A 21,722-nucleotide genomic window follows, 5' to 3' on the forward strand; every position below is an offset into this window, starting at 1 on the left:
TAGAGATAATCATTTCTGTATAAATCGCGTTAAACGTTATTATCCATGGAAAAGAAATCGCGTACTGTTACCAGTAAATAATGTAATAAGTGTTAACTTTTGTACTTTACATAATATGGACTAACATTTGATACCATAGGAAAATTGTATAAAAAATCAAAATTTAACATATTTCAAAATGCTGTATGAACGTAACTACTGAATTAAAATAAGAGTTTTTGGTATTAAATTTTTTCTTTAATACTTATCTATAAAATGGCTATATTAAAATCTCAAAAAAAATTTTAATAAAAAAATTAATTTTTAAAATATTTTTTGTAATTGCGGAAAATAACATAAAGCGTATATTAAATGTAGTTCTATATTGTAAAAATTTATTAAAAAAAAAAAATTATAAAATGTTAGGTAGATCATAAGTTATATGAGTTGTCATTTAGATCCGTTCCACATGTATAATTAAATTATTTCAGGTATTTTTAAAAAATATTTTAATATTTTTTAATGTTTCGACATTTGAAAAAAAAATTTTTTTTATTAAGTTAAGTTTCAACTATTCTCTTTCCTTAAATTAGCAGAGGCGAGCTATTCACGAGTGCTTGAGGGACATGTCCTAGTTCTTTGAACTTAGTGAAATTTAAAATTAATAAGTTTTATTAACTTTACTTATAAAATTAAAATTGAAATAAAAACATAAATACAGTTTTTATGTTTAATACTTTTTATTAATATTTAAAAAATAAATTACGAGTAGTTTTAAAAAAAAATATAATAAATTAACAATAATTAATGATGACCATGACCATGATCATGATGTCCATGGTTGTAACCGCTGTTGCCACCAAGTCCCTGACCGTGTCCCTGACCGTGTCCATAACCTTGGCCATGTCCTTGACCATGACCATATCCTTGGCCATGTTCCTGACCATGACCATGACCTTGGCCATGTCCTTGACCATGACCATATCCTTGGCCATGTTCCTGACCATGACCTTGGTTGTAACCACTGTTGCCATGTCCTTGATTATTATAACCGTTTCCACCTAATCCATGTTGACCATGACCACCTTGGCTACCATGTCCTGATTGATGACCATAACCTCCTCTCGGGGTTTCGGAATCATCAGCGAATACTTGAAGAGCAACTAAGGCAACAACAAATACTACCAAAATCTAAAAATAAATTTCATAAAAGTTATATTTCAATTTATACATTTATTATAATTAAATCAGAATACTTTTGTCATACTATTTCATTAAGAATATTTTTATATTTTGTTGAGCTCAAATAATATATATGGCCTAAAAACATGCTTTAAATTATACTTTGATTAATTACTTTAAAAAACAAATAATCCATGTTATTATTTTATATAAATAAATGTTTAACAAAATAAAAGAAATTAATTTTAATATATTTATTTATGTTTAAAATTTAAAATTAAAGTACATTTATTTAAATATATTTTCGGTCAATTTTATTGTTAATTTTATGTATGCAATAAATAACAATAATTGTAATTTATAAACTTTTTTAATTAATAAATAGTAATTATTACTATTTCAAAAAGTAAACGATTACAACTCTGTGTATTTATTTCCGAATAAATTGTATGTATAAATTTTATAAATTTATATTCAATACTTGAAATTTAACTTTGATCAAATTTTATAATTATTTCATTAAAACATTTTAAAAATAAAAATAATTGGTAAACTAATATAAGTTTATAAAGGTAATATAAATATGACATTTTCACTTTTTTTTTATATAAAAAGCAATTTAATTATTTTTAATATTTATTTTTGAAAATGTTTTATCAGTTAAGTGAAAAAAGAGCAAAATTAAAATATAACTAATATTGATAATTTAATAAAATAATAACTATTTACCGATTTATATGAAGACATTTTTGTTAAATGTTGGTGTTTTTTAATGTTTCTTGATTCAACTCAAATTGAAGACTAATAATGGTCAGAGAATTTTAATGGTTTATATAGTGATCTTTTGCTTTCATCATATCGATAATATTTTGTAAATACTATCCAAATTAATTTCAGTGTGTTAACCTTCAATTCAACGTTATCAAATGTCGGAATCCCTAACCTGTATTTTAATTTTTCCCTCCTTAAAAAATAAAACCAGTTAATACATATTCGAAAGACATACATCGTTCACGTTGTTATTGTATTATTATGAATAATCACAATATAACGACCAGCAAAATGCAAATATTATCGCTATAAGCAAATAAACAACATTATTATACATAGACTTTGATAAAAGGCATATATTTTTTTTTGCTAAATCAAAAAAAAAGGTTGAATACAATGCAATACAACACAAATAATTAAGTAAGAATTTTATTTCCATTTGCATAGAATATAATTATTTCAATAATAAAAGACTTAAAGAAATTTTAGATACATAAAATTATTTTACCATCATATATCATACTATGCTGAATGTCCCACAATGTTCTAATATCAGCAATAACTTTTGATATAGCGAATGGTTTGCTTTACTTTTTTTATCAATTTTCACAGTTTGGATTATTAGAGTCATATTTTTCATTACATGTCTTTAATAAGAAAAAAAATTGATTTTTTAATTTTTCAAAATGTTTTTAGCCCTATTCTTACAAAAAATTTTGATAGGTCAATAACAATTTTTAGGATAAGTATATATTGAGATACAAACATTTTAATACATTAAGTAGGTACAGCTTGTGTTGATGTATATACTTATTATACATACGTACCTACTCTATGTATTAATATGACTGTAACTCAATAAGTACTTATCCTAAAAAATATTATCTATCCATCAGATTTTTTTGTAAGAAAATGATTATAGAATAGCTATTTTGAAATTTAGAACATTTTAAAAAATTTTAAAAAATTATTATATTTCTTATTAGAGACAAATAATAAAAAATATGCTTTTAACGTAATTCAAAAATATAAAAATTATTTTAAAAAAAGGAACATAAAATATTCACTGAATCAAAAGTTACACATTTTCTTAAAATAATAATCGAAAATTTTTTCCATTTAGTCTCAGTTGGCAATTTAAGTAAAAGACTTTTTTCACTTTTTAAATTTTTGAGATGAACCATAAATTGGCACACCACCAAAAAAATATTTTTAATTCCGGCTATAGGCTTAACATTATAAGAACTCAATAACGTAGCCATAACTTAATAAAAGGTAGGGCAAAATTAGGTCAGAATGGCAAAGTCTTATGTTGTTACAAATTTATAGCATTGTTCTTTTTTATTTTGCTCTTCAACTAGGACTTATGGGGGCGAGGCCTCTGTAGTCTACTCAATGCCGGCTTTAAGCCTTTAAACGGTCTATGGATGAATTATTTTGGAGCTCTATAAAAAAATATATAAACGTTTCTAAGTTATGAAAATGTAAATCGCATTTTCTTTGCTTGGGCGCCTTTTTTGTTTTGGCGCTTTGTACCCTCGTACGCCTCTATCATATCTTAAACCTGCTATATACCTACTCCCAACTACGTCTTTGCAATAACAATGTTTTAAATTTTGGCATTTCAATAAAAAATCTAATGAATGTAAATCACCTATCTTAAATTAAAATAAATACTAAAGAAATCAAACTGCTTTAAACAATTTTTTTAAATAATTATAAATAAAATATACAAATCTCTATTTCGTGGTTATTATATTCAGCGAATATAGAGTAATTTTTAAGAATAGTATGCTCCATTTTTTCGTTAAATAAAGATTTTCATAAAAATAATAAATTAAATTTTATAAATTATAATTAATATCAATTTTATTGCAACAATAATCTTTTTCTAAGGGTATATTTTTCTAAAGGTAACTTTCGAAATTTAAATAAGAACTATTTTATTATTTTTTTACCATTTAATGATGATAGTCTGTATAAAATTTTGACTGATTGATAAAAAGTTTTAAATTTGATAAGCTTTATTTGTTAAATTATTTACATTGCACAGTTTGACGCAATAATTAAACTATTGCCTAGAAAAAAAACTCAGATAAATTTTTTTGTTTTATAAAATAAAATAAAAAATGAGTCATAATTATATAATAAATCTCTTTTTAAACTTTAAAATAAATAAATAATGGGAATGCTGACAAGCATTTAAACCTGTTGGGAATCTTAAATATTACCTTATAAAGCAAAGAATTCCTATATCATAATATTTCACTGTAGCTAATAATTTTAATAAAGTATTTATGTTTTATATTTTTATTTAATTAACAATTTTAGAATATTTAGTTTGTGAACTTTTAACTTTTATAGATTAAAATAAATAAATTATGTGATTATCTTACTTGTTATCAAAAAACCAAATAACATTCAACTGTGGTGTTTTAATAAGCTAACCACTGTCTATACAATACAAAAACCCTCACCGATAGATTATTGAGAATAACTTACGTCATATTATATTACCAAATGTCGAATATTAAATATGCCTATATTGCAATCATTTATGATAATTAATTCGTGGTAAATAGTGAATATTTTAAATAATCAAATAATTACACAGCTCAACAAAATTTGGGTCATGAAATATAAAAATTTTGTTTTCAATAAGTTTTTTGATCCTAATTTCGAAAAGTTTTTCTTTACCATTAATATTTTAACTACAATTTAAAAATTTGTTAAAATTAATTATTAAAAAAAATTATTTGTAAAATTATTGTTTTGTCACATAAAATATGTACCCCTTTATAAATCTTAATAAACTTCTTAATTATGTTCATAGTATTATGATGATTTATTTGTAAGTTTATAAATGATTCCGTAAAGTCTCAGCTTTGAAATGAACTTTTAAGTTCAATATTACACCATTTTTAAAAATGATAAAATTGAACTTTTCCTTTTTTTTTATTAATGTTTATGTTGCTATTATTTATTATAATGAAAGAAATGGTATGAGGATTGAATAAATACTAAAGACTAAATTTTTATTTAAAATATCTAAACACTGTTAAATTATTATAAAAATATTTTATAATGAATCAAAAAATTACAGTTTTTACTTTCCCATTTAATAATTTCACCTTAGTATTCTACTATGAAAAATACATAGGTCTAAATATATTTTTTACCAGTTTTAGAACGTTATATAACTAAATTAAAAATAATAGTAGTTATTATGATTTTCTTTAATCATTAAATTTATTATTTAAACTTAATGCAATTATCAACTAAAAATGGCATAATAAACAATATTTTGGTAATTGTTGAAGCCTCATAACACTTTCTATTGATATAATAAATAATAACATATACATTAATAAAATCAAAAGAAAAGTTCAATTTTAACATTTTTAAAAATGCTGTAAAATTTAACTTTAATTAAAGTTAATTTTTATGAATGTGTCAAAGCTTTCATGGATTGTCTTGTTGCTTGAAGTGCTTGAGGATATATCCATGTTTGCACAAATAAAGTTAATTTATTATATTATTCATTTTAAAGTTTGTTTCATAACAAAGATGTTTGCAATTAAATATGATGTTACTATATGTAACATTTAATAACTAATTTTTATAAAAATTTCTATTTTCAAAATGTGTTATTTTGAGACTATTTCCTTCAAAGATGAATTATTTGTTTGATACCAAGATAGGTACTTTAGTTAAATATTATTACTAATAACAATTGTAATAGTTATTATAGGTAATTGAACTAGACTTTTTGTATGAAAAATATTCATTTCATGTCTTTTTTGATTTAATTGTCCCTACGCAGAAAAGCGGTCATTTTCTTATTAACAATTTTTATATGATTTCTATATGGAGAATTTAGACACTTTTACGAATCTGGATTTTGATTTTTTCTATTATATCTAGTTTTTAAAATATCAGCAATTAAGCGATATTCAAACTGTAAATATTTTTTAATTTTTCTAAAATTATCTCATGATGTTAATATAAGTTGTGCCAAATTTAAGTCTGTTTCATCAAGTTTAACCGATTTTTTAAGTGGAATTTGAGTGTCATTTTTCTTAATGAAATTAAAACATTAAAGTATAACTTTTTTGATTTATATTAAAATTATAAGACTTTAACCGACAAATACATAATTTTATGGACTTAAAAAAAATATTATTTTTTAGCATTATAAGTAAATATAAAGCGAAAAAGATGCTATAATTACAAAAATTATAGTAAGTTTTCGAAAATTCAAATAAATACTTGTTTTTATTCAGTATATTTTTTAAATAGTTATAGCAATTAAAAAAATATAAAATCAGAAATTTTAACACAAAAATAGCATGATTTTTAGATACGGATTCATTTGCACAAAAAAAATAAGTCGCCGAGATAATTTTTTTAACTTATAGTTTGTAACATAAGCTTTAATTAACATATATTTGAAGCTTGGAGAATTTACCGAAAATTTTTAAACGTTAAGTTGAATAAGTTAATTTTTCATGCAAAAGTAGGGGAATAATATTGAATCCCTCTCCAATGGACAGATTATGGGTCAGATTTTCAAACATTATATACATAAAGAAAACGAAATACCTAAGGTATTTATAAAGAAAATTTTTTTGATTTATTTATTAAAAAAAAAGTAATGATAGTTTTAAATAAAAACAGTTTAAAAATATCAAAATTTACCGATTTTAAAAATAGTAATTTATTGGAAATGCTCCCCGTTTATGGAGAACTGAAAATATGTTTCAACTTTTGGGGGTAAAGTCTTTAACAGTTATGATTTGTGATATTTTAACGTATCGTTGAAAGAAACCGCCTTATGATAGCTGAGAAAAAGTAATGATATACACAAAAAAAAATTTATATAAAGGGTGATTTTTTTATCATAACCCACTCAATTACTTACAGAATAATAATAATTTAAAAAATTTTTTTATTATTATCTTTAGTCACACATTATTCTTGAATTATTAACTATGTAATACTTTTTAAGTTAATCCCTTATGCCTGGTAAAGATGTCAACTTTGTTTTTTTTAATGGTAACACATATTTTTAATTTAATAAAATGTTTGAGTTTTTAATTCAATAGAAAATGGCATTTGAATTTTTAATGAAACTTAATTTGTTTATTAGATATAAACATTTAAAGTTTCAAATTTTTGAGTTAATATATAGGTATAATACACAAGGGATTACAAATACAGGTAGCTAATTGGCTTTTTATGACATCGATATTAGCAGGTACACAGCATTGTTATTATCAATGATAGTAAGGTACATTGTTGTGAGTTTATAAATACACTAACTGACAATACAAAAAGTATATCTATTGATAGTCATAATTGATAATAAACAATCCGTGACTGTGATAGCAATATCATAAAAAACCAATTAGCTACCTGTATTTGTAATCCCTTGTATATTATACCTATATATTAACTCAAAAATTTGAAACTTTAAATGTTTATATATAAGCACACGATGGTAAAATTAATTCCTTCTCAGCTTTATTTGGAAGCTAAAAGCTTTGATATAATTTTTAAGCCTCCATATTACTATTGTTAAGGATTGGATTTAATAAAAGAATGATTTCGTTGGCAAGGCATATGTTTGAAGTATTATTATTAAAAATTAGGTAATAATCCGTCAAGTTTTTAAAAGTGATTTCAATATAAAGTGAAAACTATAAATATTAACATTCTCTGTTTTATAACAACTGTAATTTTTTGGGGCATTTCTCTTTATTTCAGGGATTGAAAATAATTTTTCCAAATTATTGCACCGTTGACTTCAACTAGATAAGTTTTATAATCTTTTTCGTATCGTTGAGCAATATCGGTCCAGTAGGAACAAAGTAATTGTATATAGTGTCAAAAAATAAAAATAAATAATAGAGTAAAACCAATAAACATTGAAGCCAAAAAATGGACACCAGTTTGATTATCGTAATAGAAAAAATAAGTTATCTCTCCCTCCTAGAACAATACTTAAATATACTATGGTTAACCTAAGATATCGAAAAAACGGTAATACAGAAAAATTTATATTCTTTCATAATTAATGGTTCTTCAATAGTATTTGTTTTATATATTCTACAATCAAAACTCAATTTCGAAAATAACATTTTTCCTTCATTTGATATTTTAAATTTTATTTACTGATTTTTGTTTAGATTTGCTATATTGCTTGTGAAAGAAATTTTCGGTACTTTTATCTATTTTATTATAAAAAATATTCATTTAATATATATATACAGGGTGTTCAGTAAGTCAGGAAACGGGTTTCTATTGTTCTCATTGTTACAAACAATGAGAACAATAGAANAAAGTCATAGAAATTTGAAGCCAAAATAAACCCAACACAGTCGGAACGCTGAACAGTAAAATCTGGTAGCAATTAATATCAACAAAATAAAACGCTTCGTTATGATTGTACTTGAAGAAAGTTTTATTATTCTGACCTTCGTTAGTTAATAATTTCAGTACAAATTTTAATTTTAATTTATCATTAACTATTGATAGCTAAAGCATATTTCTTTGGAAGGGGTTGATTCCTTTCCTTTAATATTCTTATCTACAAAAACCTCCCTAAAGATTTATAATCAACAACACTTCAATCTTATTCATTTAAATTTTTTTATGGGTACTATTTTTTAAAAATATGGGTGCTTCATCCCTTCTTTCTACATAAGTATACTGTTTGTATTAAAGTATAAGCACTACCAGTTGTAAAAAACTATAACAGTACAAAATACAGATTTTTTATTCATAAAATATTTATTGTTTGGGAAGACAATTTTGTCATTTATTATAAATATATTTTTAGTAAAATAAATTAAGTTCCACTAAATATATACATTAAGGATCCAGAATTTCTGGAAAAGTTATGTTAAAAAGAATATATTTTTTATACGTATGTTTATGTTTTAAAATCTTCTGTATAAGTGAAGATAATCAGATTTAAAAAAGTAATGCATATCGGATAAAAGAAAAATGTACATTGGTCCATACATTTTTTAACTAGTTATAGCAATAATACGTTAACAATATGAAATTAAGAATTTAAACATATGTTTATAAGACGTAGTATTTTTAAAATATTTTCAACATTTTTGGAAAATTTTCTATATTTATAAAAAACGAAGGATTTTTTTCAATTATCAATGATAATGTCTTCATCTAAATAGAATTGGTGATCTATCTTTTAACGTATCATTAGGTAATATCGATTTAGTAAGAACTAAGATAAAGTGACGATAGACCCAAAAAAATAAATATACATCAGAGTAAAATTAATATCTGCTCAGCATTGCGTCGAAATTAAAAATGTTATTAAAGAGGACGTTAAAACAATTTTTGGGAAGCTAATAATCACTAAGCATCCTTTTCAAAGTTAAAAATATGATAATTTTCTAATGTAAATTACATTTTATTATAATTTAATTTTTATTAGTATTAATAAAAACTAAAACAAATAGTAAAACCACCATATGATCATAGAAAATCAGTCTGCTAACTGTTTTAAAAAAAACTGGTTTTTAGTTAATAGTGATGTTACTGTTTATTACATGATGCTAAATCTAACATAAAATTTATTCAAATAAAAAAAATACAAGATTATTCATCAATTTGTTCTAGGAAACAAGTTTACCAAGGACTTTTAGATTATTTCGCACACTAGGTCTTCGACATATAGTAGTCATAAATAATACAAATGAAGTAAGTTAACAACTACTCTTACCACAAGTTTTAATTTTTATGTTTAAAAATATTCTATATATATGTTTATAAAATGTGAATATATTAAAACATTGTAATTATTGTATATAAATTATATTATAATAGTTAATGTATGTAGGTAATAACCTTGATGTGTTGGTAAAATCTTATTATTGCGTAAAATTTTACTCCGTAAAAAGCTCTGTATAAGCTTATTCTACGTTTCCCTACATAGAAATGTATACTGACATTTTTTTGAGATTTATGATTTAATAGAGCCTGAATTTTATAAATATAATTATGATAATTTTCATTAAATATTGAGAAATTGGACTGTTATTTACCCCGTAAACCTATTTTCCCCACACACTTAAAAAAAGTAATTTTAAGAAAAAATTCCTAATAAGCACGTATATAGGAATTTAGTATCAAAAGCAAAAAAAAAAATTCTGTTCCCTATAATTACCTACATGCTAATTTTTCATTGAATAATATTCTCTTATTATTATATGAACTTATTATTCAGTGTGTCACTAAAAAAATAAGTTCACATAACACCAGAATTTTTTTAAGCGGAGAAAAATTGATATTTTGTAAATATTGTATGATTTTTTAATTTCTTTAAAAATAATGATTTATATAGCTCTAAAAAGTTATGCATGACTAAAAATAAAATCATCCTTGTTTGCGTTGCTGTTTGTTATTCATTATAGTATATAAAATATGAATGATAAAAGTAACTTCACAAAATATTACCTTTATCTACCTTTATCGCCTCTAATTATGGACCTTAATCCAAAAATAATTTAAGCAATTCTCATCTATAATCGATATTATTATAGATATAATTATCTATATTTATATAGGTTGCTATTAAATGAACAACAATTTAAATTTTTTTCATGTTTTAAAATAAAATATTCTAAAAATATTTGTTGTATTTATTTACACTATTAACCATATGATCTAGATCAGTGTTTCTCAATTTTTTGCTGTAGTGACCCTCTATTAGATATTCATTTTATATTTATAGTGTTGATGTAACTCATAGATTAACAGGTCCAATTAATAATATATAGATTTGCCGGTTAATACACGATGATTTAAATTATATTTATAACATCATATATGCCTAGCCTTCATTATTGATCAGAAGAATAAAAGCAAATTAAGAAATTATACTTTCAGAATCGTATAAATAATTTTTTTATAAAAACCGTACAATTTTTTATAGATTCTATATAAAACACAGTGTTTAAATATGGGGTTTTAATAAAAATTTAAACATTAGGAACTTATTAACATCGATACCTCATTATTATAGAGAAATATTTTTTAACAAGTTTTTTTTATTAAATACTTTAGTGGTAGTAACGTGAGAGCAGTGGTATCATTTCAGTATATTTAGAAGGTGCTATCTTTTTAGTGAAACACCTTGCTATATTTTTGGGTCACTTTACGATGATACTAGTTTTTTAACAGAAAAAATGATTGTCAAAAATTATTTTCAACTTTTATGTTGATGGAAGTAAAAATAAACAAATAAAGTTTATTTATTTTCTTTAAAATTATATTATTTAAAACATTTTTAATGTTTATCTAAAAATTCAAAGTAAATTATATAATAAAAAAGTTGTCGTTAATAATCACAAATGTTATGCGCAATATTTATTTGTAAATTAATACAGCAAAAATAATATATTTATAACATATTATTAATAAAAGTAAAAAATAAAAATATAATTAATAAAACATTAAAATTAAAGAATATTTACAATTTTTCATTTTAGCAAACACATCCTCAGATTTAATTAAATTAATATTATTTGGTAAATGTTTTTAAAATTGTATTATTTAATTTACCTAATTTTTTTTTAAATTTTTCATCAATAATATTACAGTTTGTAATTTATAATTTTAATATTTAAATTTATTTAAAAGATAACGTTTTATAATATGTTTATTTCATCATCAAATATTTTATTTATTAATTATCTAATTAGAAATTCAAGAAAATGAATAGCCACTAACAATTTTTTATTTATTTATTTTTTAAGTCAGGCGTAGTCCTTTTTGTTTATTATTCAACTATATTTCATAACTTTTTATTTTAGTTAAAATAATTTTTTACCATGTAATCCTTTTTTTAAACAATCAATTATTTTCATGCCTACATTTATACAAATTTAATTTCAATGATTAAATACTTTGATTACTATGTAAATACTAGTGATAACCATAGACCTTATACTCAAGGTATAAGGTCTATGGTGATAACAGCATGTACTGATTAACAAGACTTGTTAATTTCATATGGATAATACTGATATTACAGGTCCAGCTGCTTTTTGTGATCACTAAGTAACTAGATTTTTTCATATTTTACATATTAAACAAAGACTAAAACATACTATTAAAAATATGTCTGTTTAAAACTTGTTTGTGTGTTACCATTGGTAACACAAATAAATAAATGTTGGTAATTTATAAAGGTAATTTATCAACAAAATACAATACATTTACCACTGAAACTATCAGATACCCTCCTAATATTTTAGCACTGTGTTTTATTTTAGTGGGATACTAAAAAATTCAGAGGGTGAGAAAGGAAATTTTTTTTTATGATGTGAAAACTATTTTTTATTGTGATTTTAAGACAATTTTTTCCTTTTACTTTTTTTTCAAAAAACGCAGCCCTGTCAAATTAAAAAATTTTTTCATTTCCCAAAAGTATGGTTTTGTTTATTTTAGAAAAAACTTTTAAATCTGTCTAATTTTGATAAAACTGAGTTTTTTAAAAAAAGTAAAAGAATAAAACAGTCTTCAAATCACCAAAAAAAATTCTGCACCCTAAAAAATATATTTTTTTACTCACCCCATTATTGGGGGTATTTTACAAAAAAATGGGTCCTTAAAAAATGTTCTCTTAATAATAAAGTATTTGATGTTCATAAATTCACCTTAATTCATGATGTTCACAACATACCCAACACCGTTAAAGATATTCCAATTAAATTGAGATTGTCTTAAAAAAAACTCTTATACGTGTCACATTTTTTTGGATAAATTTACTTATAACAATTTTTAATGGAGTTAATAAAATATTTTATGAAAGTAAAAAAATATAGTAAAATTAAATTAAGTAATCCAAGTTCAATAATACGAAGAATTTCTTACAGGAGACCGAAAATTAGATTGATTTTAATTCAGTTAGCTTATACAGGGCCATATTGTTAACTAGGAACTAGGAGGCACTGTGCCTAAGGTTTACGAAAAATAGATAGTTTATGAAACATATTTTTCAGTCTCAGGGCCTATAAATAGTTTAATCTGGTTTTGACTGACCTTCTTTAAAAATCCCAATAGTTTATTGCTCTCATTCAGCCAAACGTAATTAATATAAAGTTTTGCTTAACAATTCTTAATCGCAGCTACAATTTACAAACATTTTCATTTAATATTTATACTATACATGTTTAATTATGTTTTATACAGAAAAAAATAACCAATTTTTTTATAAAAGAATTGTAATTTTTTTAAGGTAGTAGGCATGGTAACACGTAAAGACTTAGCAAGATTTCGCCTTTGGAGAAAAGCCGCCACAATGGGTTTAAAGGAAATTAATGTATATTAAAATATAATTAATTGTTACATAAAATATTATATAATATTATTTAATATATACTTTTGAGAGATAATCATTTTTGAAGAGTTTTGAAATTATGCATGTTGCTTTTAAAAACTCAGCGCCACTTTTAATAACATAATCTGGATTATACAAATAATTTTTTACTCAATGCTTTTTTTTTTTTAAGTTACATTTTTTCGAGTGAAGAGAGGCGATAAATTATAGTGCCCCTGGGAGTTGTTGGCTACTCTGTAAACGCCTGCAAATATCGCCATATTATTGAGTCTTATCGTTGGATAAAGAACCGAACTTCGACTTGCGGTACCTACATTGCATTATCTTTAAAATCTTACACAGATTTTAGAAGGTTATAATTTGATTCATACTAAATTGAACTGACACACTTTGTCCGACCTTATTTTCCACAATATATTTGTACATTGGATTATTCTTGATAATAAATTTATACACATGAATGCCTTGATTACGATTTTTTAAATTAATAATAATATAAGAACCATAGCATAAAATCATTTCCAAAGTGTTATGATTATACCGTTATAACTACCAAAAAACGATTAGAATCGTAAAATGCAAAAAAAAATGTGTAACAATCAACAACAAATGTATGACTACGACAAAAAACACTTTAATGAAATAAAACAAAAATCAAAACAGCAAACATAACTAAAAACAAAAGAATGATAACATATTGATTATTTGTAAGAAATTATAAGATACAATGAATTTGAGGGAAATATAGTTATGAGCAAGTATTTCTCAACATAAACACTATGTGTTTTTTTTTAATGAAAAATAAATCATATTATACAAAAAAATATTTTTATACTACAAAAATTGAAGTAGACACTACAATAAATGCATTTATTGTATAATTTATAAATTTATTAATTGTTAATAATGGTGTATAATGTAAAATCCTCATAAATTAAGTATTAAAAAAAAGTGTTAAAATCTGAATTTACTTTGTTCTTTTGCTGGAAAGTACTCTTTTAAGCGTTCATTAATCTACAATCAATTATTAAAAATTCAGGTTTGGTAAGAAATTTTAGTATACTTAAAATCTAGAGCTCCCTATTTCCGCTTATAATTAACCTAAAAACTGAAGAGATGCGATGATAAACATTAAAGTAATCTTGTAGTAGTTTTTCTCAAGGGCGTGCAAAGGGAAGGGAGTATAGAGAAATCGAGACCACCGATAAAAATAATTACTTCGATTAAAAGGGTAGTAAACATTTTTCTTATAAACAACTTTTGTATAATAAACTATTATTTAAACTTTAAGACATTTGGATACTGATCTTTTATTAGGAGTCAAATATAATTTTTTTTTATAAACTACTAAATGGCTATTATTTAAACAATAAAGTTGTCTTTATAAATATATTTTACAATAATTGTATGTAACATAGTTTTATAACAATTAAAAAAGAACATACACGTGTAGAGTTACTCCTTCAGTAAGGAGGGTTCTTAATCTAATTTAAAACTAAGTATTTTTTTCTAAGTTTTGTGGTTTATGACATTTAAGATGTCTAATGTTTTCGAAATTAACCAAAAGTTAAATCACTGCTATATTAATGTGATTCATTAATTTCACCTCATGTTTGTGGACAAATCTCTTTATTTCTTCTACGACCGTAGGAAAAATCAAATCATTGTATATATTGTCATTAATATAATTTTAAGTTTTATTTGCAAACTTTTCAGGCGCAAATGATGCATCCGTTAAGACGTGAGTCTAGGTGTATTGCAATGTCAAATATAATGAATTTTATAATTTGTGTGTTACGCAGTGTCGTTGTCTGAAAAATGATTAGCATTTGTAATACAATAATATAAAAAGATAACGTAAATACCCTCTCGAGCATGTCAAATATAAGTAGTCTGATCAATTGTCAATTGACATAGTGCTGAATTAAAACCTGTTTTTAAAATTATCATCATATTAAGTCGGTTTTAATTAAAAAAGGTTGATACCCAAACGTCTTAAAATTTAAAATGCAAATGTTTGTATAAGTTTAAATAATAAATTATTATTTAAACTATTAACTAATTTTGAGGTAATTTTAAAATTGTTTTGTAAATAAAAAGAAGTTATTCTTGTATATGATAATAAATAAATTCCAAACTATAACAAAAATGAAGAATGAAAAATAAGATTAATACTAAAAATTATATGAAAAGTAGCAAAAATGTATAGTTTTTTTAATTAAAAAAGACAATGTTTTTGATTTAATTAAATTTTTTAATTAAAAGTATAATTTAATATAAAATGATTTCTTTGATAGCTATTTTATATAAATATTACAAGAAAAATGGCCCAGATAATTTGTCATTATACAATTAATTTTACCAACATAATTAGTTTAAAAAAAATGACTTTAAAAATTAGATAAAACTATGTTGAACAATAACATACAATCTAATAGAGTTCATACACATTCTATCCATTTGATGCGTTACTGATAAAAAATAAATTATGAGTTTTCACTGAAACGCTCCTTTTTTTATAATAGTATCACAGATAAGTTAAATTTATCTTATCTGTGATTGTCTAAAACGATTTTTATGATAGTGATTTTAATCATTAACAGATATCATCTATGCTTGACTCAACTATGCCGTAAACCACTATGCTGCTGTTTTTTTTTTAAGTTTTATTTTATTTTATTCAAAAACTCTTAGATAAACATATGCAAATCATAGTAAAATTAATAAACTTTCAGTTTCGCATCGAAGCTAAAAAGTAGGTCTTTCATGTTCAATAGTTAAATCACATAGACATCGAAAATATGTAATTATTTAAAGATGCTTCAACTTTCAATTACTGTCACAAAAAAAATTAATAAAAACATATTTTTCTTGAATGAAACCTATTGGTAACTTCTTCATGGAACCGACGACTAACATGTTCTTATCAATACAATTATTTTATTGCAGTATTTATCTGTTGGTTAAACTGTTTTAACGGCATCTTTCCATCATCGCCGCGGCATCCACACGTAATCAGAAACCTAACCTTAAACACGAAATGTTTTCGTATAACCAAGTTGAGAAGTGACGGTGCCCTCTTTCGATTCCTATTAATTAGGATTAGGATTCATTGTTTTTGTATCATCCCGGTATTCCTTCGAACAAATTTTACTCTTAAAAATGGCTAAGAAAAAAGATAATGAAAAACACGAAGATGGACAAAAGGGAAAGTATAATAAAGACGACGATTCTAATGATTTAGATAACTTGGTCGATGACATTACAGATGAAGGTATTGTTTTTAATTATTATTTTAATTTTAAGTATATCAAGTAATCTTTTATTTTTGCACTCAGAGTTGCTTGGAGATGTTTTACAAAAGAAACCAAAAGTATCTGATGGTGTTGATACAGTCATTATTGTTGATGGTGTACCTCAAGTTAACCCTGAACGTTTTGATAAACTGAAAGTAGTAATAACTAAAATTTTTGCTCAATTTGGTAAAATTACTAGTGATTTTTATCCTAAGTCAGAAAATGGTCATACTAAAGGGTAAGTTTATATTATTATATATTTATTTTTGAATGATTGTATAAATTGATGTTATTGTCTAGTTGTTCACTATTATTTTATTATTTAGATATATATTTATTGAGTATGAAAAACATGAAAGCGCTTTAGAAGCTGTCACCCAAGCTAATAACTATAAATTAGATAAACAGCACACATTTTTAATAAATCTGTTCTCTGATTTCAAGAAGTAAGTTTAAGTAAAATTAAAACTAGTTCATTTTTTGCAAATTTTACTTAATTTTTGCAGATATAATGATATACCAGAGAAATGGGAACCTCCTACTCCTCAACAATTCCCAGAAAGACCAAATTTGCAATATTTCTTAACGGAAAACGATTCATTTGACCAATATTATGTATATAATATAAATAACCTGATAGAAGTTTGGCTAAATAGTAATCCTCAACCCATAAAATTGGTAGAACGTGAAGTAACTATTATTTTTATTTGAAATGAACATTTATTTAAATTAATAAATATTTCAATTTAATAAAAAATTAATCCTCTAATTTTAGAAATGGACTGAATCATTAATAATGTGGTCACCTCTTGGTACTTATTTAGCAACACTACATAAGCAAGGTGTTGTTCTTTGGGGAGGACCAAATTTCACTAATGTTTTGAAGCTCTCTCATAAAAATGTTCAATTTATTGATTTTTCCCCATGTGAACAGTAAGTAATTTATTTAATTTTATATAATATTTTTTTGAAAAATGAATCTTTAATCATTTAGGTATCTAGTAGCCTATGCACCTTTAGATAATGATGAACAAAAACTGACTATTTTTGACATTCGTACTGGTGCTGAAAAACGATCATTTATTTCTGATACTCCTACTGGAGGTCCAGTCCCAATATTGAGATGGTCCAAAGATGATAAATATTTTGCTCGTATTGGGAATAACACTCTAAGTGTTTATGAAACACCTGTATGTTTAATTTATAAATTGTAGTTTTTACATATTATAAGTAATTTTTTTTTAGTCTTTTGGATTGTTAGACAAAAAAAGTATTACAGTTAATGGTATTAGAGATTTTAGTTGGTCACCTAGAGATAATGTACTAGCATACTGGGTGGCTGAAGACAAAGATGTTCCAGCTCGTGTAGTTCTATTAGAAATACCTAGGTAGGTTATTTTATCTACCCTTATTTTTCAGCTTATAAGTTTAAAATTTAATTTTTCATATAATATTCAAAATTATCCATTCTATATCATTTAAATATTTGAAATGAGTTAATAAGAAAGGTAACGAGAAAAATAAATTTACTCTTTTTCAGTCGCAAAGAAATCCGAGCAAATAATTTGTTCAATGTAGCAGACTGTAAAATTCATTGGCAAAAAGCTGGTGATTACCTATGTGTTAAAGTTGATCGTTATGCTAAAATAAAGAGGGAAAAGGGAGATGTTAAGTACAGTGTAAGTTTATTTCTAATTAAAATATTATTATATGTTTTTTATTTTAATTATATTTATTATTAGGGTATGTACTATAATTTTGAAATATTTCACATGAGAGAAAAAAATATACCAGTTGACAGTGTAGAAATTAAAGAACCAATCCATGCTTTTGCTTGGGAACCAATTGGTTCAAAATTTGCAATTATTCACGGGGAACCTAGTAATAATAATGTAAGCTTTTATAATGTTAAATCCGGTCAAGCCCCAGTATTACTAAGTAAGTAAAATAAATTAATCCATTTAAATTAAAGATAAATTTTACAAAAAAAAAAATCATCTTTTTGTAGAAAAATTAGACAAACATTTTTGTAGTCATTTGTTTTGGTCACCAACGGGTCAATATATTGTTATTGCTGAAATTCGCGATTCTGGTGCTCTGGAGTTTGTTGATACTGCTGATTTTACTACAATGTGTTCTACAGAACATTTTAAAGCTACTGATGTTGAATGGGATCCTACTGGTCGTTATGTAGCCACAGGAGTCAGCTCCTGGAAAACAAAAGTAATTTTGTTAATAAATAAATTTTTTTTCATAACTTTGCGGTTGCTAATGTACCTAGTGGTTTTTAAAAATAGATAATGAAATTATTGTACCTTTTAAAAAAATGATACTTTGTTCTTGTTAAAAATTATTGATCAGTTAATTATAACAATTAAATTTGAAATAATGTCTGAGTATTATAATGAACTTTAATTAATTAACTTGTAAAGTCAGTCTGTACTTGCCAAATTATTTATAGTTATTCAATTGCATAAAAATTAAATAAATATAAAAAAAAAAAATTTTTATAGGGGGATTCTGGATATTGGATTTGGTCATTCCAAGGTCGAATATTAAACAGATTTAACACAAACACATATTGTCATATGCAGTGGAGACCAAGACCACCGACGTTATTGAGTGCCAAGCAACAAAAAGATATTAAAAAAAGCTTGAAGAAGTATACTTCTCAATTTGAAACTAAAGATAAAATGAGAATGACTAAAGCTTCAAAAGTAATAACAGAAATTGAAAAATATAATTTTTTCTAATATATTACTTTAATAATCATCATATAATATGTACAATTTTAGGAAGTTATTGATAAACGGCGAAAATTGATTAAAGAATTTGAAGAATACCGTAGTAAACGTTTAGCTGACTGGGTTAAACAAAAAGCTGAAAGGATGGCAATAAGAAATCGTAAGTGTATTTGTAAATGTGTATGTACACATGAACAATATTGACAAATTTTACTAAATATATTGATAATATTTTAGATATTGATACTGATGAATTAACTTCTGACAGTAAAAATGTTGAAGAAGAAAAAGTTGAATTTTTAGTAAAAGAAGAAGTGACTGTAATTGAGTAAGCATTTTTGAATGTTTTCTTGTAATTAATTTCCACTGATTGTTTTTTGTTTACATTTTGGATAAACTAATAAATTTATATAATTAGTCATATTGTCTATACAGTAATGTCATGTAATATGACATTAATAAACCTTCAATTATTTATATTCTTTATTATTATTATTATGTTCTGTAAATTATCTTTCAATATAAATTTCAAATACAAAAGAAAAAATGTGTGATCTTCTTTATTATATTATCTTATTTAAACTTTTCTGTTTAGTTTTACTTATTTATGAAGTCTCCATTTAATTTCCTTTATATCTAGTTTTAGCTCCTAAGTATAAGAAAATTTGGTATCTTAAGTTAATGTTATGAAAGAGTGTATAATATTTAAAATTTCAAATGTATTTACCCTTGTTAAACTCTAATGTAACAATGATTGTAAAGTTTTTTCCCATTGGGTTGTGGTATCTTAATTTATTAAAATTATTTCCTAAAACTTCTATTTTTAACCATAAAATAAGTTTATTAACAACTATATTTATGTAAAAATAAGGTTTTCTTAACATTATTTTGATATTAATAGGACAATGTATTATGACATGCATACAATTATACAGTTCTCACAATATATGAATCTTTTACTAATTTAAGAAAAATGTATAGGTTACTGAAAATTTGTTAATTTTTTTAATTTAAACCGATATTTATTGACAGCAATATTGACAACAAAAAAAACATCCTATAAATATTTAAATAAAATATAAGCATCAAACGTTAACATTATATTACACACAATTATTTACATATATTAACAAAAAGTAATTTTTTTTACAGTTATATATCACAATAATTAAAGTAAAAGCTTAAATTATAAAAATTGTAATGTTTAATCATTTTAATGTAATATATATCAACTTATTTTTAAGTATATTTTAAAAAACTTATGTTTCATTTAATATATAAGTATTTTTCATAACATTGAGGTATTTATTTTAAACTAAAAATATAGTTAATATTTTTTCAATTAATAATTCTAGTAATATTATTAAAATTCATATTAATTATCAATATTATACAATTTTAGAATTTTAATGATACAATATAGGAAATGAAATTTACTAATAGATACAAGATAAATCACAATTTAAGTTAAATTTTAAAAATAAATTATAATCTATTTAAGAAATAATAACCAGTATTTGTTAAAATAATACTATTTAATTACTATTTGAAATAGTTTAGGAGGAAATCATAGTTTTCAAAGCTAATTAAATAAAAATGTACAGTCACTTTTATATGATCATTTAGTAATACTAATGTTATTTAACGGAATAATCATGTACTAATATATTGTCATTTCTTAGTGTATGCTTAGGCATATTAACTGTTGCTTCATCATAGGATGGAGGTGGTATTTCATTGCCTTCCTGTATATTGTTGCAATCCAACTGATCATATGCTGGAGGTAAAGTAATTTCACTTACTGTACGTATTGGCATAGTATACTGTTGTGACTCTGCTAATTGAGATTGTTGAGATCGTAAATCCTGTAATAGTAAATTTATAAAATAAAACTAAATAACTATAAATTAATTTAAATAATTTACCTCTATTTGTTGTCGAAGGACCATATCAATAACACGACGTCTGCGTAAATACAGTACATTTCTAATTCCTATCATAATAGCAGTACAAATACATAAAGGACCAAACATCCATAGATGACCCAAATTAGAAAAAACTGTATTTTCAAAAGTACCTAGTGAGAATATTGATATGATCGTACCTAATATAAATAAAAATACTGATATTAAAAAATAAGAATATGTAATACAGTCACAAGAGCTACACGGCCGACCCATATCTTCAGCTAGATGAACTCTTTCCCACATAAAATAGGCTTCCATTTTAGAAGCATTATATTCAGACGACACTCAGAATGAAGCACACAACAAAGACTAGTTTTTAAGTACACTACATTTCGACTATCATTAATATAGATAATATTTATCTATGGCTTAAATGTTTACTTATCAGTTTGTATATTTTTATTTT

At 23.8% G+C, this 21,722-nt stretch overlaps 4 protein-coding genes across 9 annotated transcripts in view; 2 read left to right on the plus strand and 2 right to left on the minus strand.

Moving 5' to 3' along the window:
• Positions 1–16,514, plus strand: part of LOC126905675 (H(+)/Cl(-) exchange transporter 7-like) — a 34,674-nt gene extending 18,160 nt beyond the window's left edge. For 2 of the 5 annotated variants that reach the window (XM_050685609.1, XM_050685612.1), the window contains 3 exons: positions 9,586–9,666; positions 13,208–13,291; positions 13,482–13,777. In XM_050685609.1, the coding sequence (XP_050541566.1) occupies positions 9,586–9,666; positions 13,208–13,291; positions 13,482–13,499 (183 nt within the window). In that variant the 3' untranslated portion in view covers positions 13,500–13,777. Of the gene's footprint in view, positions 1–9,585; positions 9,667–13,207; positions 13,292–13,481; positions 13,779–16,258 lie in introns of those variants that run through there. The other 3 variants (XM_050685611.1, XM_050685610.1, XM_050685613.1) reach the window with 3 other exon arrangements.
• Positions 701–2,054, minus strand: LOC126905680 (holotricin-3-like). The gene is made up of 2 exons (XM_050685622.1): positions 1,891–2,054; positions 701–1,170 (listed from the first exon to the last, which is right to left on the minus strand). Exons 1-2 carry the CDS (start codon positions 1,906–1,908, stop codon positions 784–786), a joined length of 405 nt encoding a protein of 134 aa, XP_050541579.1. The 5' UTR covers positions 1,909–2,054; the 3' UTR covers positions 701–783.
• Positions 16,440–20,380, plus strand: LOC126905677 (eukaryotic translation initiation factor 3 subunit B). Its single transcript, XM_050685614.1, has 13 exons — positions 16,440–16,583; positions 16,648–16,843; positions 16,932–17,051; positions 17,112–17,295; positions 17,381–17,538; positions 17,600–17,795; positions 17,851–17,993; positions 18,146–18,284; positions 18,348–18,543; positions 18,614–18,828; positions 19,119–19,322; positions 19,401–19,509; positions 19,587–20,380. Exons 1-13 carry the CDS (start codon positions 16,472–16,474, stop codon positions 19,679–19,681), a joined length of 2,067 nt encoding a protein of 688 aa, XP_050541571.1. The 5' UTR covers positions 16,440–16,471; the 3' UTR covers positions 19,682–20,380.
• A 432-nt stretch (positions 20,381–20,812) lies between these two features.
• On the minus strand, positions 20,813–21,692 carry LOC126905679 (uncharacterized). 2 transcript variants are annotated; one of them, XM_050685621.1, is made up of 3 exons: positions 21,502–21,692; positions 21,275–21,426; positions 20,813–21,214 (listed from the first exon to the last, which is right to left on the minus strand). In XM_050685621.1, the coding sequence occupies exons 1-3, from the start codon at positions 21,572–21,574 to the stop codon at positions 20,987–20,989; spliced, it is 453 nt and encodes a 150-aa protein (XP_050541578.1). In that variant the 5' UTR covers positions 21,575–21,692; the 3' UTR covers positions 20,813–20,986. The 2 variants fall into 2 exon arrangements, with proteins under 2 accessions (XP_050541578.1, XP_050541577.1); XM_050685620.1 differs by having other exon boundaries at positions 20,827–21,214; positions 21,275–21,691.
• Positions 21,693–21,722: the final 30 nt, after the last annotated feature.

The sequence above is a fragment of the Daktulosphaira vitifoliae genome, unplaced genomic scaffold (assembly GCF_025091365.1).
Source record: "Daktulosphaira vitifoliae isolate Bord-2020 unplaced genomic scaffold, ASM2509136v1 Scaffold_4, whole genome shotgun sequence".
Lineage (NCBI taxonomy): Eukaryota > Metazoa > Arthropoda > Insecta > Hemiptera > Phylloxeridae > Daktulosphaira > Daktulosphaira vitifoliae.